Source organism: Chroicocephalus ridibundus, chromosome 8, assembly GCF_963924245.1.
Source record: "Chroicocephalus ridibundus chromosome 8, bChrRid1.1, whole genome shotgun sequence".
In the NCBI taxonomy this organism is placed as follows: domain Eukaryota; kingdom Metazoa; phylum Chordata; class Aves; order Charadriiformes; family Laridae; genus Chroicocephalus; species Chroicocephalus ridibundus.
In genome coordinates, this window is record NC_086291.1 from 13,679,740 (window position 1) to 13,698,484 (window position 18,745).

The following is an 18,745-nucleotide window of genomic DNA, read 5'->3' on the forward strand; positions in this document are numbered from 1 at the left end:
CTTGTACGGGAGACAAACAAACCCTTCCTGATCTGCAGTTGGATAAAAACGTGCGCAACAGGGTTTGGTTTTATCTCAAATGCTTCTATACAGAGTCCTAATACGTTTTAAAACGCAACACTAAGCTAGTGAGAAAAAGATTTTCAGGTGAGTCTTTAAAGAGAGGTAGATACCTTTGTAACAACCAGGTAGAGGAAAGAACAAAATCAGATCTTACCAATATGGTTAATATACACTTGTAACCCCATTTTTAAAATCATGCGAATTCAGGTATCTCAGTGACTTCTGTCTTTTCCACCAGTGGTGACCTCTGAAGATTGCCTGTGAACATTTAGCACATTCCTAAGAAAGTGGGGCTATCATTGCCTTCCCCTGCTCAAGCGCCAGAGATATCTCTTCTATAACTGCCTATAGCATGAGTAACCAAAAGTTGTGAAGAACACTGAAAGCCACAAAAGTAACTTGAATTTAACTGGGAAAGAGCTAAATTTTCAAAAAAATTTTTCTCATTGCCGTACGGCTGTACTACCTGAACTTTAGTGTGGGGATGGGTGTGAGAGGAAACAGTGCTTACCACACAGACCAAAAAGGACAGGAGAAATTAAAATCCTCTTAGCTGCCATGCCCAACCTTTTGAAAAGTGCACTGAAGCTTGGGTGAGATTTAGAGAAATGGAGAAAGTATTATAAGAAACTGGATCTTTGAACAGGTCTGTTTTCACCTGGTCCTAGGCATCAGTCAGCTTCATAGTGGCTGCTGGATTTTAAATACCACCTTGTTTACAGGCTTTTTAGATGGAAACCATACAACCGTTTTCTTGCAGAATATGGGATGTTTCTATTTTGCTCTTTTTAAAGATTTTAATTTTAGCGAGGGGAACTTTTTGGTAATGCAAACAATTAACACAGTCTAGGTAAGGTTTCTGGGTGAAGTAAAAATTTTTCATTAAACTTTTTCCTTAGCATTTCAGGTGAAGCAAATTGACTAACCTTCACATAAGACAAACAAGCCCTTCCTTAAGCCTACAAATTTCCCTTAAAAAAACCCCCATAAAATGAATGACATTGTCACGTTCCAACTTACACAAATATAGCATATCTGAGCCTCACCTAATAATGGAATTGCTGAGTCCTGTAGGGCTTGGACAGTCAACTTAATTACAGACTTCTTGAATTGCTCTTTCCACAGATCTGTACGCCAGATTTGGTGGTGTTTCTGGCATGTTCCAGTCAAAGGCTGAAAGAAAGGTTACTGAAGCGTGCTGAACAGCAAGGGAGACCTGATGATAACCTGAAAGCCACTCAAAGACGACTAATGAATTTCAAGCAGAATGCCGTCCCGTTGGTTAAATATTTCCAGGAAAAAGGGCTAATCATCACAGTAAGTCCTTTAGTGTATACCTCTGAAAACTTAATTCTTGTTGTGGTTATACTTGGCTTTTTAGACCTTTTGCTTTAAGATAGGCTAGGTGAGTCAAATTATGGTTTAGGTATACACCGTGGTTCCTGAAAGCAAGCTTTCAGTTTGATGAGAGATTATTTTCTGCAAAATGCAATAACCCAGAGCAAAATTCATGTGCATGTAGATGACATGGTAAGCACCACATCAGTTCTTTGCAGCAGGTATAAATTGCTTCGCCAACTACTTGCGAACCCTTTGCTCAGAAATTATTTGCATGAAAGAGCTTGCTTTGAAACACTGGTTGCTATTCCAGTGCCAGCAGTTTCATCCCTTGCAAATAGTCATGTACTTTGTCTTGAGAGGGGAGGAAGGCAGAAAAAAATTACATTCTAACAGAAAGCATGTCTTGAATAGGGTTAAATGAATACAGGTTCTTCAAGGAATAAATATATCTGTCTGTTGACTGACTGCAGTAAACAAAAAGTCCATAGATGATCTTATCATGGGTTAAATACGCCTTATTATGTGGTCTCCTACAAGCTTTTACATTACCGATAAAAAATTTTATTACAATAAAATTGCAATGTAAATAGACCATTTGGATATCAGTAAGAATACTGATTTCTGCAGTATTTGGGGCAAGAGAAAATATCTCCAAACACAGAACATACCAAAAGCTGCATTCATAAATAAAGCCAGAAGTACTTTATAGACATAGGGCTAGCAGGTACTGCTGAAGTATTTAAGTGCTTAATGATGATGAATTCAATGAGCAGTTGACAACGGTTGAATAATTGACATGTTCTAAATTACGGACTGTGTCTGGTTGTAGTAGTGCACAGAACTTGGTACCACATATGGTACCATGAGAGCACAGATGGCCTATTTTGTTTCTTTTGGTAGCCTAAATAACCTAGGTAGTTCACATTGCTATGTTACGCTCACAGCACATATGACTAATTCTGTGTGCTGGTCAGGTTCATGAAGGGCCAAAGCATCCTTAATTGTAAAGTCATCTAATGATGTTAATGCACTTCAACACCTTTCTGAATTTAAAAATGAAAATCCCAGGAAATTATTATATTGTTTTCTCCAGAGAGTATCTCTTCTGTTTGAGGCTTTTGATTAATTCTGTTTGGAAGGATGAGAGGACTGGGATTCTTGGAAGTTGTTCCTCATTATTGAGGAAGTGTGTATTTTCTGACATTTCTATAGCGTTTACAAGTGCTCCTCATATAGAGAGCATGCTTAGCTCTTCAGGGAAAATGTGCCTTTGTAAATAAAGCATGTGGTACATCTGGACAGAATTTCTTTTCTGGGATGAGACCTGTAAAACAAAGGATGTTTTTCCTATTGAGGCTTTGTCTTCTGATTTTTAGATTTGTTTCTTTAGAGTTCTAAATATAATTTAAATTGCACCGTTTACCTTAGATATTTCTTTTCTTTTTGAAGAAGGCAGATGTTTGTGATGGGTATGGAAATGGTAACATGGCATACAAACATTATATTACTGTCCACTACAGGACAAGGAAACAGTGTATGCAAAAAACACTGACTTGGCAATGTGTCAAGAAAGTCTTTAATATGAAAAAAATCTGTAAGATTTGAATTTATTCCTTAGCTATATGGTATCTACTCAAAGTGTGTTAATATAATTTCATAGAGATCTAGAAATTACCCTAGATTTACATCAGCGTAGAAGTGAAGAGAACTAGACTTTGGAAGGGAGAGTCTGTTGTTGACCTGTCATTAGAGCTGCTACAGTGCAGTTGTGCTTTCCATGTCGCAAAAACAGCCTGCAAGCCCTGAGAGTTAGATGCATGAGTAATTTCATGGCCAGAGGATAAAAGGATTCCTTTCTGTAGATGATAATATATATGGCAGACCTCATTTCCATAGAATTTCATTGCATATGGAAGATACATTTTGCAGTTGCCTAGGGTAACTAAATTGGTGGGGGATAAATGAGCAAAAAGAGTAGCTGGGAAAGGAGTAGTAAAAAGGGATTAAGCATGCATACTCCGGAGGATATACGCAACTGAAAATTTCTACAAAAGGATGTTTTTTAAAATCACATGACCTTGAAACAGAGGAAACATACGCTAAGTCCACATAGAAGACTATGTGCCACCAGAGCAAGTTGTAATTTTAAATTAGTGTTTCTAAAAAATGGTTATTATTTTGTCACCATTTGTTCCTTTTCTTAGTGCTCAATTTATAGATCACCATTATCTATAGAGTTTTGACATTCTTCTGACAATGTAATTTCTTTTCATATGTTCATTTGTTGGAAATTCATTTGTCGGAAATTCATTTGTCCAATAGGAAATCTGTTTCTGCGAACTTCCTGTCCTATTCCTTTAAGCAAACATCAATGGAGATAACAGATGTTTTCTCACTCCAAATGGCTCTGATCCCATTGTCGTCTTCACTGATGAACTTCAGCTTTCTTTTGGTTTTGAAAAAAACCCACGAATCATATAATTTTTCATAGCCTTCCAACAGTAGAAAAGACAGAGTTTTCTTAGGAAGCCATAGGATCCAAGAACTACTGCAGTCTTCACCACCACCTTCTCCTGGTGGAAGCCTTGTATCTTCAACTTGCCTTCACTAGTATGTATCTGTATAATACACATGTAATATTAACACTTCTACATATACTTGATGTGCTTGTGCACACTATTTCCCTACAGAAGGAGTTAGCAAGAAAGAAAATCATATTTATCCTGCTGATTATTACACTGAACCTGGTAGGCACTGAAATATTAAGTGGATGAGAGCAGTGTAAGAACTAGAATAATATAAAACAGAATTACACTAGCCTAATTTCTAGAGGAGTGAATCTATGAGGCAAGGTCAGGCAAGGTCAGTGTTGACCAGGAGGACAAAAAAAGATTTAAATTTTCTTAAATCCATACCTGCGCCTTGTCAGTGTTATTCAAAGCTCTAAATCTCAGACATTTATTCTACCCAGCACCATGGTTTCACCCAGGGAAAAGAAACAGAACCATTTGTCTTATGGAGAGTTACAATTTTAGAACCACAAGTCAAATTTTAAACATCTACTTAAATATGTTGTTCTTCGTCAATAAACAGACTTAAAGACAAAAGAAAAATTCACTGAAATCTAACTAAATATGATATAATTACAGTCTGCTCTTAGACACTGTATAAGCAGGAAAATAAAAATCTAAATTCCCAAAGAATTCTTGCTCCAACAGTTATTCCTTTCTGGTTTTAATGTATTTAGGTTAATAGAATTAAAAAAACACCTTCTTCATCTCAGATCTCATTGGTTAGGTTGCTTAAGTGTAATTCTTTCCCTTCACCTTTTTTTTTCCCCCTTGTTCTTTTATAATTTTATATACTACGTAGCTTATACTTGTTTGCTGCTGTGTATGCCTTCTGTTGTCAGTCTGCGCATGGTATCACTGCTCTCAGAGTCTCATCCTAGTTGCTGTTTTCAGGGAAAGAAGCGAGGGCCCAACTACAGTACTTCTAACGAATGGGAAGATATGCCTACTTTCTGAAAAACTTCTTTGGAATAATGAAGTTGGAACATCCAAAATGTTGGATTTTTGTTCAAATTGAACAGAACTGTAAACTTCATTATAATGAAGAAAGAGAAGTAAATATCTGATATCTTCATGAATGCACAATCTGCGTTTAAAATTCTTTTCAGCAATCTGTCAGTAGGTCTAAAATCAAAACCTGACTTTACTGAAGTCAAATTTGATTTCAGAAAGTATCAGGACAATAGTAATAGATACCACAATGTTGGACATGGAGTATTATAAACAGATGCATATGCTGTGTTTATTGTATCAGTAACTTCAAAAATCTTACAATATTATCTACTGTTTATCTAGACAATAACTAATAACCACAAATTACCGGGGCGGGAGGGGAAGATGTTAGTTAGATTAAATTATGAAAGGGATGAAATGTAAATGCCTAGATGATCTGCAAGTACTCTAAGGTTTAGCAGAGGACTTCACTTCTGATAATCCATCTAGCAAATATTAGAATATTATTATATTTGGTCTCAGGTGCTGATATGACAGTTGGTATGTGTACGCGGCCCTGGCCAATAAACCAAGGCTACTATTGAGGTCTGGTCATAAGAAGAGAACTTCAAAACAAACGGGTCTGTGTATGCAAACTTCTAGGCAGTGCTTGCTGTTCATTTAAAGATATTTAGATCGTTCATATCATTCGCCTATGAGAATCATTGTTAGGTACTTCGTTATTTTGGCTACAGTACTTCTAGAGATACAGTATGGTATAACTTCAGTTTCTAACACTGATTTATACGGTTTTCCCTCTTTTTCTTTTTTTTTAATTAGATAATAATGAAAAAGTCAAAAAAAGAAAAAAAACCCCTAATCCCTATGTAACTAATGTGCTTTAATGTTTTTAATGTGGTTTCTGTCCTGAGAGGAAGCTAGCTTGCTCTGAAAAAATATGCTGTGAGTTACAAATAATAAAAAGTTAATCCTCCTCCCAACCCCCAGCCCTGGCACCCCAGCCTAGATAAACTGTGTTTCGGGAGAAAACGGGTTTGTGTTAGCTGAAGTTCTAATCCAGCACACCTTTGTTGTCTCGTGAGAATTTACTGTTAAAGGAGATTACTGTTAAAAGAGCTCCTTAAGAATCAGCTGGAAAATTAAACTGAAAACTGGTTTATTGTTTTGTTAATTTCAAAATACGTTTATCTTCTGAATGTTATATTGATGTTTCATCATTATTAGACCTGCTGCTACGAACTACCTAGCCCTTAAGCACCGTCAGATGAAGCTCAAGAAAATCACATTCACTGACCTTTGAATAAATTACTACGATGTAAAATTATTCTAACTAGGAAACTTTTTCATTTACACCCCATCAGATGTAATTCATCCTACTGCAGGGAAGTTTATAGAACACACCAGTACAGCATAGTAGACCATAATGGTGGTAGCACTTGTATCATAATGTCCTTAATTCTAAGTCATAAACAAAATCTCCCACAGAAAGCAGCGTCTTTGCTTACAAGAAATGTTTTTTTTTCCACTCAACTGACTCGGTTAAGTTGTTCTCAGTTATAGGGATGAGCTGTGTTCTGGAGAGAAAGAAATGAGAATTCAGATAGTAGACAGTGCCCACACAGTGAAAAATACCAGAGTTGTGCTTTTTTTACTGCCAATTCACTGAGGAAAATGCAAGATAAAATTAAAGCTGCTTATTTTTATAAAATGCAGCCATTGGTAGCAAACAGCCATATTCAGCAAAGTAAAAATTTTAGTCATGGTATGGTTATTGCTGTTATGTTTTTATCAGAGGAAAAAATTATCAGAGGTGAGGAGGGCAAGATAATAGGCATGATTTGTATCTCCAGATAATCTGTATTTCAGAAACCAGTTATTTGTATCAAACCAAAATGAATTGTGGGAAGATGGTAGCGTAGAGGAGAAGTTGGGTAGAAAGGAAAAGGCAATTAAATTTCAAGTCTCTATGCTGCCTTGTTCAGACGGATTTTAAGTCTCTGCTGTTCCCACTCCAGTGATACCTATCACCCAGCTATTGGTTATTTTGAAAAGGGTCTCTGAATCTCCACTTTGTCTGGACTCTAATGCAGTGTAGATATTGGTATAGTCATTGGAGGGGAGGTCACTGGGTTACAAAAATCTTTCAGTCACAGTTGTTAAAGCTGTTCTCAGGGGGCTTATCTGTTCTTTGTAGAACATATCCGTTGATCTAGGCAGAAAAAGAAATTTACAGAGCTCATCATCGTAGCAATGGAAGTTTCTTGTACTGGAGACAGGATTAGGCCCAGTCTGCCTTATTTATTATAATTCTATGTAGACACAGTGCTTCAGTGTCAACCTCGTTATGTTAATAAGTCTGTGTGTATTAAAAAAACAAAAGGCTGGCTTTAGTGAGACAAAAATGCTAAACATTAAAAGAGGGCTCTGGCCCTTATTTAAATAGCCAGGATGGGAAAGCATCCTGTAGCATAAAATGCTGATTTCACTGATATCTTCATTGTCTCACTTGTCCTCTTAGGGAATTTGCCATGCCTTTGCAAGACATTAAAATGACATTCAGATTAGTCAGAGAAGTAAAGAGAACCCAGAAAAAGCAGCTGAAGCTGGAATGGATTTTGAGCACAAATTTAGAAGTTAAATAGTTGCGGGTGAGGGAAATAGCTTATATAGCTGTCTGCCCTCATTAGCATCAAACAAGCCTAATGGCTGTCAACTGTCACAGAAAAATTCCCCACGGAGCTGCGTTATATAAATTTTTCTCTTGATTTGGTTGAAAAAGGGATTTTCCTATAGCACTGCACACTGACATGAACTTTAGCTACAGGCTGTGACTTACCAATAGCTGACGAAAATATCAGTTATAATCCATTTATAAAGTTTCTGTGCTAACATATAGCTGTCCAACTTGAGGTTTTGGGTTGGGGTATTTATTTATTTATTTATCTGTGAGTGCTGATTACAAAGGACTTTTAATTACTTGTTCCTCCTTTAGTTCTGGTCCAGGCACCTCCCCAGAGAAATGGGGGTCCTGCAGTCCTTTCAGCAGCTCCTAAGGTCGATCCAGATCTTACCAATGGCACACTGTTATGCAAAGGCATGATCTGAACCTCCACCCTGCTTGTAGGTCCTGATCGCAGCCACTGCCAGGCACCTCTCCCAAACCAGAATCCAGCTCCAGGAATCTTCTAGCTAGTGGAGGAACATGCACCTGGTTTGACAGAACACAGAATGACTAACTGCCCTTTGTTTTTAAGGTGGTGATACTTGCTCTCATCCATGCAGTTCTGCATTAAACAATCCTTAAAAAGAAAATAAAAAAAAATCCACACCCCCTTCCCTGAAGTAATGCTAGGAATAGAGACTGTTAGCCACCACCTCCCCCGCGTGCTCTCACTTCTCTGCTGCAGGCTGAGGATCTCATTTACATGCCATCTGATGCTTTGGATCTTGCATTTTTGGCTGCAAAGTGATACAGACTTGGCAGGAATGGTTTCACTCGAACCTAGCCTCGTCTGTTTCTGAGCATAGCCTTTCTCCCCACAAGTCATACATGTGGATTTGAACTTGCTTTGCTTTGTAGAGGGTGCTGAACTGAGATTTCCCATTGATTGGCCCAATGCCACCAATATATTTTGAAATGCCTCTCAGTTGTTTCAAAAATACAGCAGTTCTAAGCACACCCTGTTAGGAACATGTTAGATATGCTTTTAACATGACTACCACACTGGCTTTTCAGGGTACTTCTGGTTTCTTGGCCATGACCAAGTAAGGGTGCAAAGAGGAACCCAGATAGCTTTGAATGTCAGCTGGAGCAAAACTTCAGTGTTTTAGGAACTTTCCAAACCAAACAGGGAATGTAGGTAGCTATTTGTGGGAACCTTGAGATTGGCGGTTTTGTTTGAGATTCAGGAGCCTTCCTCTGTTTTTCTGTGTGATTCCTTAATGTTCATCTGTCTCCATGAATGTAAATGCTTATATAATCACGAGAAACATTTCTATACGGGGAAAATGAGATGTGAGATGGGAAATAATTACTATCACTTTTTCATTTTTTGGCGATTCAGAGCAATGAAAGATAATTTGAAGTCTAGAACAGGTAACCAGATCTCTTTAGACACAGAAAGTCATCTAGCTGTCATTGCAAATTAAAGGTCTGTGTGTCTCTCCTATGTTTGGTAGCTCTTTTGCTGAAAAATTGGGATATGAGAAAGAACCTGGAACTGTTTCCCGTGGAACTGCTGAACTAGAGAAAGTTTATGCCTGCTCTCATCAGTGCTAGGTTTTACACTGTGTCTGAACACTATTTATGTGTTACTGCTTTGTGAGATATTTTGAAGAACGTACAAAAGAAGGTATATAAGTGAAATTTATGTATAAGTGTGTCTAAACAAACTGTTTGTAAATGCATGCACATTTTATATGGGAAAGATAGATGAGTAATTTGTGCATATGTGGAAGCATGTGCACCATATAGACTTTCCAAGCTTCAAAATATTTTCAGCCTCTGATTGTATGATTTATGTCAACAAGTTAAGTGTATCAGAAATATTAATGTCTGCCAGAGAATGACCAAGCTTGGAAACTTGCCGTCTGTGCATACATGCAAGCAAGCAGAGAAGCCTTGAGGGTGGAAATTCTTTGCTGAGGTGAATAGCATTGGTACAACACTATGATTTTTTCTACCTTTGGAAGCATGATGATTTAAATAAATACAAGCTTTTTGAAATCTGTCCTGCCCGCTGTACCCCCAGTAGTTTGAATGAATAAGCAGACTTTGAAAAAAAGAAACAAACATTGACAAGTCTGGCTATAGAATTAGCCACGGGTGAATGCATAGGCCAAGCTGATGTAGGAACTCCAGAAAGAGAGAGGGAATGCTGTTTCTGACAGCCATACTATCCCAGATTTATCCATTTCTGGACCTGTGAGAGCTGATACGTGTTTAAAATTAACAGATCTGAAGCTAAAGCTGAGATAAGTAATTAAGCCAAGTTATCATGCAGAGAAATGAACTGTTAGAGATGTTTAAAATACCGTGCCCTACATATTCTTCAAGTTACTTTAAACATTTCATCTTAAGGTAATTAAGCTGTGTCCTTTGGGTGAATATTAGCTTCTAATTGCCTTTTTATAATTAAAGTGAGACTTAAAGAAGATTAATTTTTCTTATTTAGAGGAAACATTAAGAAACCATCTTGGACAAAACACCTCGTCTCTGGGAAGTCCTTTTGTGTTGAATCAGGAATACTTGGCATCCATAAGAAAACTTCCCTATCCTAAACCACACCTGATTTTGTGAACATCCAGCAGAAGAACCAAAATTGCATTTCAGCCATGCTTTGCTGTAACCGTTAAAATACTACTTTCTTACCAAAGTTCCATTAGTGATTTCCAGCTCTGATTACCACTGATGGATCTTCCCTGTGAAAAGTTTATAGTGACTGACTTCCTGATTTTATGGCAAACCATTTTGCTGCCATTTGGTGGAAAAATTTTGGATATCAACTCATGCAAGTTGCTACATCAGTATAATCAGAATGGTCTTTCAGCTCTCACTCTCACAGTCCTATTAAATTACTATATCTGGTGGCTTGTGCCCTACAATTCCAGTATTTAACATCCTTATTTTCTGAATCTTAAGTTTGTATCATTAGCTATTATCAAATATTTCTATTTCCTTATGCATATGGCAACTGAATGTTTGTTCTGATATCAGCCATACTCAACTTTGGTTCTGATGGGTGAAAAGAGATTGAGTGGACTGGCTTCTAGTCATGCAGTCTAGTATCATCCTGTAATTATTTGAGCATTTACTCATTTCTTGTAGATGTAATACATGAAATAGAGGAGGCACATAAAAGATTACAATTTCTTATTTTTTTAATGCATTATAAATTTATTCACATTTGTGAATGCTCAGGTAGTGTAATGAAGGAAGCCATTTAAGTGTCAAAATGGAGAAGAGATACTCAGACCGTCAGCGGAAAGTCTGATGCAGTTAATCTTCTAGACCTGTTCTGCAAGTTTTCTCCAGCATTCTGGAGTCTTATTTCAGCATTTATGCTCAACAAGACAGGGTTAGATGTAGCTACAGTGTTGGTGGCGAACTAAGAAAGCTGAAGAGCTTCTCATCCGTTGTGTGACTCGGGGAGCACACCACACTAGACAGTACTAAAGCGAGAACTACAGCTTTCCCCTAGTACACCTTCCCCTTTGCAGAATATCCTTTTGAATGTTTCTGATAACTCTTTGGAGGATTTTATTTGTTTTTAATACAACTAAAGAATATCTATCAAACAGTCCTTTGAGGAACTGTATGAAATACTCCAGAATTAGGAAACACCACTATTGTGTTAACTCAGCACTTCACTGAAGTAATATTTCATTGCTTCTTAAATTCACTGATACTCACACATTGGGTAGCCATTAACATGGCTATTTTGTTCCTTGTAACTGTGGTATGTCATTTAGTGTTAGAACAAACATCTCTGCACAGCGTTGCCTTGTATCATGTAGACATAGCCTAAAATTATTGGCAAAGGCTCTCTTGTGAATGCTCTGCAGTTTGTCTTTGCTATAACTAAGCATGTTTCCTTTATCCTCTTGCACAATTACCACCCTTCCTAATCCCAGGGTTAACATTTGTACCTTTCCATCTGATCAAGGACTGCAGTTTGTTTCATTAATGGACAGTGAGTATAGCTATCCGTTCACTTTGTTGTCACCATATCACATTCTGCAACTCAATAGTCTACTTAAATAATAAAAGAAAAGAAGCCTCACAAGACATGACTATAACACTGCAGTCACAATTATCATTGTAATTTTCTGTGAAGGAAGAACTGTTGTCTCCATTCTCAACGGTTAATCTCTTTTTATGCCAACAACATGATCATTCATGCCAGTCACGGTATAGCAAGTAAAGGACTTAATGTGTAAAATGTGTCATCTTTTCACTGCAACATGCTATGATTGGTTATTTATATATCTAGGATTGTTCATACGTATGTTACGCCTTGATCTGTGTTGTTAAAAATAAAATTGCTAAAACTAGGTTGGTTTTAGGCAAATCTTAGTATTTTTTCATTATGTCCTCCACTGGATTTCTCCTCCTGTCTTTAACCAGAAGGTCAAATTTAAGCTTTGCATTCATGTTTTCAATACCAGTACTTCAAAATTATCTGCTCTGTCTAGCATGTCAGGTCTTGTCTTTTCTTGCATTTTACCATCCATTGTGTTTTGCTAATAATACAGTTTTTGTAATGCCGAGGTCATCTCCCTGTTGTACCACTGCAAGATGCCAATTAGGCAATTTTAAAATGTACTTTTCACTAGTTTCATACTGTGTCCTGCCTTCTGTGCACTTTGGTCTGCTTTACTGAAAAGAACAGACTTCTGTATAAATGCAGAGTCCTTACTAAAAGGGAATCTGAAATGTGGGCAATACAGTTTGTAGTCAAGTTGCTTATTAAATTTATCAGTCCTTAATACAATGAAAAAAAAATAATCCAGTAATCCTCTTTGTATCTGCACCTTATTGCAAGAATTTCACTATATAGATTGTACATAATATAGATTCACATAAACCCAAGGCAGCTCATTTCTGTTTCTTTTACAAGAACATTATCTCTGCTGTCCTTCAGGCTATGTATGTCGCCTCAGTGTGCTGTGATGGCCATTAAAGGTTTTGTGGGTATTTTAGCTTTCATCTCTGACCCTGTTCATGGGGTGCAAGACACAAATGAGCTCAATTCCAGTACTGTGAACAGAGGCTTTTCTTCATTTATGCAATTCATTTTCTCTCGTATCCCTTGAACTTTAGGAAGAGGGTCAGTAGCCATGTGAATTCTGAGATGAGTTTGGTTTTAAGAACTATTCATTATATCCTTGAACTACAATCAGGAGACCACTCCTCAGAAAAATCACTAAATTTAGTAGGGTGAGTGTAATACAGAATAAGTGAAATATCTGGATGTTCTCTCATAGGTTAGGTTAGGACTTGGTAACAGAAACCACGTCAGTGTTTCTTGGAAAGATATCCATTCTAAAACCCTTAGCTTAACAACCAGTTATGTTAGAGAGAACCTTCAACAGAATTTACTTGATAGCTTCTTGTTAAGGCTGCACAACAATTTTTTATAACCTGATAACATACCTTGTAAATATTAATTATTCTTTAAGTAAAAGATTACAGTTGCTCTTTTTATATTCAGCAAAGTTCAAATGAAATCGCAAAATTTCTTTTTCCCCATGAATTGCACAAGCATGGTGAACATTGCTGATAGGAAAAAAAAAAAGATGCCCTGAAAAAAAATTTAGTAGAAAATGACTGACATTTGAGGCATGAAACAAGACCTAAATCTAACCTTTTTCGAGCGCATGATTTGGCTTGAGGATGGAAAAGGACCAATAAAAAAGTCCTAAGCGGGGATAGAAGCCTGCATTAATTTATTCACTGGAGTAAGGATGGGACCTAAGTATGTAGAGTCACTGTCTACCTCAGTGACTATGTATTTACAAAAGTTATACAGCTCTGAGAGAAGGCTTGTGGGAAACCTTTTGCAAATTAAGCCACAGGCAAGTACCCAGGATCTTCATTACATGAGGTAAGAGTGGGTTGAGTTCACATCAGTGAATCAGTTAAAAATTAGCTAGTGTGCAAAATCAATTGCTTGCAGAGCCAGCATATATAAATAGGCTCTCTGTAGGCTCTTCCTTTCCACACTGGAGGGAGGAGGAAGTCAACAACATCCTAAGACCCAGTGGAGAGCTTTTAACGGAAATGGGATCTAGTTTGTTCAGTGTAGACTTGTCCACATGAACTTTTGTTTGATGGTGTATTTGTATTTCGTCGGTTCCCTTACTCCCTCGGCATAATTTTAATACAGAGTAAGCTTTACAAATAATTAGGATCTGCCTCCAAATTATTTTTCTTCTTTGACAGTGTAGACTACTCTCAAAACTAATAGAATCAAATAAGAGATTACAGTTTTCTGGAAGTTTGGACAGTGACTTCTAAAGGTTTCTGGGAGCTAGAACACTATAGTCCAAGATAAAGGAAACTTGTGTTTCCTCCTTAGCAATAATGACTGCATGGAACGCAATAATTATTTCAACTAAAGATTCTGAAAATTAGCTTTAAGAACTCGCATATCTGAACTGTCTTGAAAACTCTGCAAATCTTGGGTTTGTTCTTTTAATTATCACAAGTCCACTTTTAGAGTGAGTCCAAGTATTGATACTTTCTGCTTAACATTTATCATGCCTATTGGAGAAGGCTGCCCCCTAGAATGAAAAAAAAAATTTACTTTTGATATAATACTCCATAAGAGTTAGAAGATCTAATAAGATTTATGATATGCAAAAGGAGGGAATTGGAATTCTATTAATGATTAGTAATTAGGATATGCTTGGTGAGACCCACCGAATGAATTTGACTATCTGCAGAGTGCATTGCCATATATTGTTATTACTTAAAAATGGGACGGGTATCCAAAGAATGCCAGAAAACTGAGTTAACGTAACACGTTCAGGCCTAAGATCATCTGAAATTATTTTTTGTTTAAAAAGGTTTTTGCTGTCAGATCATCCAAGTCATCTGATTTAGAATTAAAACAAAAAGTTATATACACAGAAAGGAATATTTAAAATACTTTGTTTTCTATCTCACTACTGCTTAAACCATGTGAAAACAGAGTGGGAACCTAAAATCCCCCCACAATCCCTTTTGTAAGGGGAAAAAAAAAAAAAAAAAAAAGAGATGTATTCACACTTTATTTTTTTTCACTCTAAGTAATTTCCCTGCAAAGGTAAAGAAATCTTCATTTTCTTGAACGCCATTGGTTTAATTAGAATCTTAAACAGAAAAAAATGCAGTAAAAGATATCTTTAAGCCTAGTGTCAAATGAATTGAGACTAAATATCACAAAACCTAATAATGAACTTGTTCTATCCTTATAAATCGCATCTTAACGCTTTTTTAATTTACTGAATATATTAAAAATAAAGACTACATTGCTTACACCTATTCACATTGCAACTTTTCAGAGTATCTTGACCAATATGAACTATAGATAATTTTAGAATCTGTCATATATGTCTCATTTCTTATATTTTTGTGTCTTAGAAGCATGCAAGAATACCCATTTACACTTTGGGTTGCTTTTAACAGTGCTTCTGTAAGCTTATACTGAGTTAATTTTCAATTGCTAATTCTTAGTTATAATTCAATTCTTAGTTATAATTGTATAGCTGTTCCTTAACTGTTCAGAAGCAGAAAATACAATCAAATTAGTGTTTTCTCCTAAAGCCTATCCTAAACCCAAACCAAACGTGTTTTCCAGGGTCCATAAGTGTGTGAGAGCCTATGCCATTCACTCTGTCTGGATAACACGAATGGTTTTAATAATAATTTTATTAATAGTAACATTTTAATAATAAAAGAAAGGCAAACATAAATCAAATATTCATTATGTTAAGGTAAATAAAAAACAACGGATAATTGTTAAATGGTCTAAATAGCTACTAGTCACCTTTTGAGTTCTAGTCATTACTGCAACATTGGTGAAGGTTGAAAGAGAGGTACACCTTCCGCACACTCTGAGCTGATTTATATTACAAAAGTAGACACTTTGAAAACACTTAATTTTGTAATTAACTGTCCATGTTCTGCCAGTAGAAATTAATATCACTGTACAGCTGTAAGATCAAAATTATTCTGCTAAAATAATCAAGGGTTGAAATAGTCAGAAAAAAACCCCATACTAGCACGAGGCAGCAAATAGAAAGGTAGAAGCTTCACAGATATTTATCTGTCTGCCATTTCACAAGATGACATTGAAAATAACCATAGGGTGAGAAACGCCATAATGCAGTCTCATCCAACAGAAAAATGCAGAAACGGTGAAGGATCTGCAGTGATGGAGAATACTAGCCAGAAGCTACTTTAATACAGAGAAGACCCCCAGTTTATAAAATAATTTCTGTTTAGGAACTGTATAGTTGATTCTCCTTTAGTATATCAAAAGTTCTAATTTTCTGTGTAAATTGAAGCAATGGTTATAGCTGTTTTTATAGATAATGTTGTATAAATAATTAATATGGGTCGTTTGGCTTGTTTTTGCCATTTGTTGATATCTCAACAATGTATTAATACTATGGTATTAGACCTCGAGTGTTAGAGTTTCGGGTAGTCTATAATTCACTTAGCTCAAACGAACAGGTAGTGGACAGACAAGCGTAAAGTTATGAAATTACAATAAAAGAAAGGTTGTGGAGGCTTCGTTTTGATCCTTACTGGGCTTGGGGCTTTTTTTCATCTTTCTCCTACAACACACACTATTGTTGCATTACATGGATTTCTTAACGATATCCCTGCCTCCTCTTAGTCTTCATTTCCCTACTCAGGGTAAGTGGGCTGCTCTAGTTTTCTGATTTGTACTTTCTATTTCCTTGATCAATATAGTGGCCATTTTCTGTACTACTTGTTGACAACGCATCCCCTGGACATTTCTCATACTTTTTTTTTTAATAAACCCATTATATTATTTAGTGCTTCCCTAAAATTATGTTTCATTTAATAGCCTCTGGGTAGCAATATTGTCAAAAGCTTTTGAAAAATTAAATAAGATATGTCAATCAGTTCCACTTCGTCCACTTTTTTGTTATGATATTTAAAAAATGCTTTCAGCCTACATAATCATGTGGGATTTTGTCCTACATTTGTTTCCAAAAAATATATGCTAGATGCAAGAATGTCATATTCCTTGATGACTAAAGCAATAGTTTCTGTCAGTATCTCGTTAGCTTGCCAGCTTTCATTTGTAAATCAAATAATCTCTTTTGTGCTCTGAAGCAGCATGCTCCAATAATTTAGACAGATAAACAGAACTTTCTGGTACAGAAATTAAAATAGCAGTGCACTCACTTCTTGCTGCAGGAAACAAATTCATGTTCTTCCTGAGGCAGCGCAATTGGAAGTTGGCTTTGTGAGCTCATCCTGAACTCAAACTGGCATTTGCTGAATATTATCCTAAGTTTGGTATGAGTCATGCTTCTAGAGGTAAATAATTTATTTCATCAGAATTTAGAACTCTTCAGCTCAAGATGACCACAGGAGGGCTTATTATGAAGAATTCAATGCCATTTACAAAGTTTATTAATATAGAGACCACCGCTGGAAACACTGCTTATCCTGGGTCAGAAATTATTTATATACATAGGAACTGTTTAGTTGGGAAGTAACGTTTATTTTTCTCTTCCAAGGAAAATAGAAAAGCTAATAATTTTCAAATTATCTAGTTCTTACAGTTTGAAATTCCACTTTGAATAACTACAGCTATTGCAGATTAAATTATCTATATTGCTAAGGTCTTAGACACCTACAAATGTCAAATTATTTCCTGAATTAAGTGCAGATTTTTCATATTAAAACCCCACAGCAGCTAATGTTTAGGCTTATGGTATACCCTATGCTTGTTCTTGCATCTGAGTCATTAGTTCTTGTTAATTTAACCAGTTCTTAACTGGTTAAATTTGCAGTTGAAATTAACGCAGGACTTTTTGTGTTAGCTTTCAGTTGGTAACATTCTTCCTTGCAAAACTGTGATGATACATAGGCAAAAATAATATTTTCAGTACTGGTTGGTTCATCTAATGGTGAAAGACCAGCCTACAATATTTTAGTACTGTCATTCAGAATCTCTGCCACCAAAGCCAACAGGAGAAATGCTATTGATCTTGAAAGGGAAATATTTGGTGTGTTTGGCAGCAATATCAATGCTTTTCATTGCAGCAAAGTGCAAACTATCACTGGAAGAAAATAGTATTTATAGGAAGAAATGGCATTTATTTCTGAGTTTTTCTAAAATTTGTTTGAGTTGCTTCATTTCAATTACAGTTGTTGCTTGTATGAACCTTTTCTGGGAAACCAATATTGCTATATATTTATTTGGGGTGCTTGTCTGTGATCTGTATGTGCTGTGGGAGTTGATGTTAGAAAACAATTTGGTTTTGCTTTAAACAAAAGGGACAGTGACACGGGAGCTCCAGCAGCACTACAGGCAGGGGAAGATATACATTTTTTATACTTCATTCAGGAAAAATCTCTACACACACAAACATATTTGTTAATGTCCTGCAGCTTTAGGGCTCATTTTCTCTGAGAAGTCCTATTGCACTTAATATTAAAAAGTAAAGGTGTCAAGGAAAGCATTTATTTGAACATCTTTGTAATCAGAGCTGTTTCACTGAACTGTGTGCTGTGGGAATGGGAACATTCCAGTACTTGTCTCATGTGGTGCTGGAGAAGATAGGGGAATTACGCTGTAGCAACTGGTCCTTAACTAGTTTATTCCCAACGAGTCTCTTGGTTTATATGAAATAGGGTGAGCTCCCAGGAGCTTCTGAAGAATGAGGACACATCCAAGACCCATCAGAAATCTTCCTAGATAAAGATGGAAGAAAAACTACTGGAGGACAGGCATTATTGCTATGGAATGAAAAAACAAAGACAAAACAAAAACAAAACGAAAAAACAAATTTGGGGAAGAATCGGGTGATTCTAGATCTTCCTGTAATGCCACTGAGCTGTATACAGCAAACTGACAAACTACAGCTGTTATTGACTGAGCCTGATGCAACTTGCTTGTACTGCTCTGCCCTTTGTCTAGGTTTCAAAATACTGAATTTTACATTAACGCTTCGTAATTTGCAGCATCGCTGTGAGCTCCGGTAATGTAAGAGGAAAGAAAGGATATTGCAAGCTAAGACACAGAGGGCTGTTAAAGCTGTATGAGGATTTGGACAGCATCCAGTCA

The 18,745-nt window shown here is 36.5% G+C and overlaps 1 protein-coding gene across 1 annotated transcript in view; it reads left to right on the forward strand.

The window, feature by feature from the left end:
* The window catches only part of AK5 (adenylate kinase 5), a 96,810-nt gene that overhangs the window by 20,443 nt on the left and 57,622 nt on the right, over positions 1 to 18,745 (forward strand). The window contains exon 6 of the mRNA XM_063342932.1: positions 1,189 to 1,380. Within this exon, the coding sequence (XP_063199002.1) occupies positions 1,189 to 1,380 (192 nt within the window). The remainder of the gene's footprint in view (positions 1 to 1,188; positions 1,381 to 18,745) is intronic.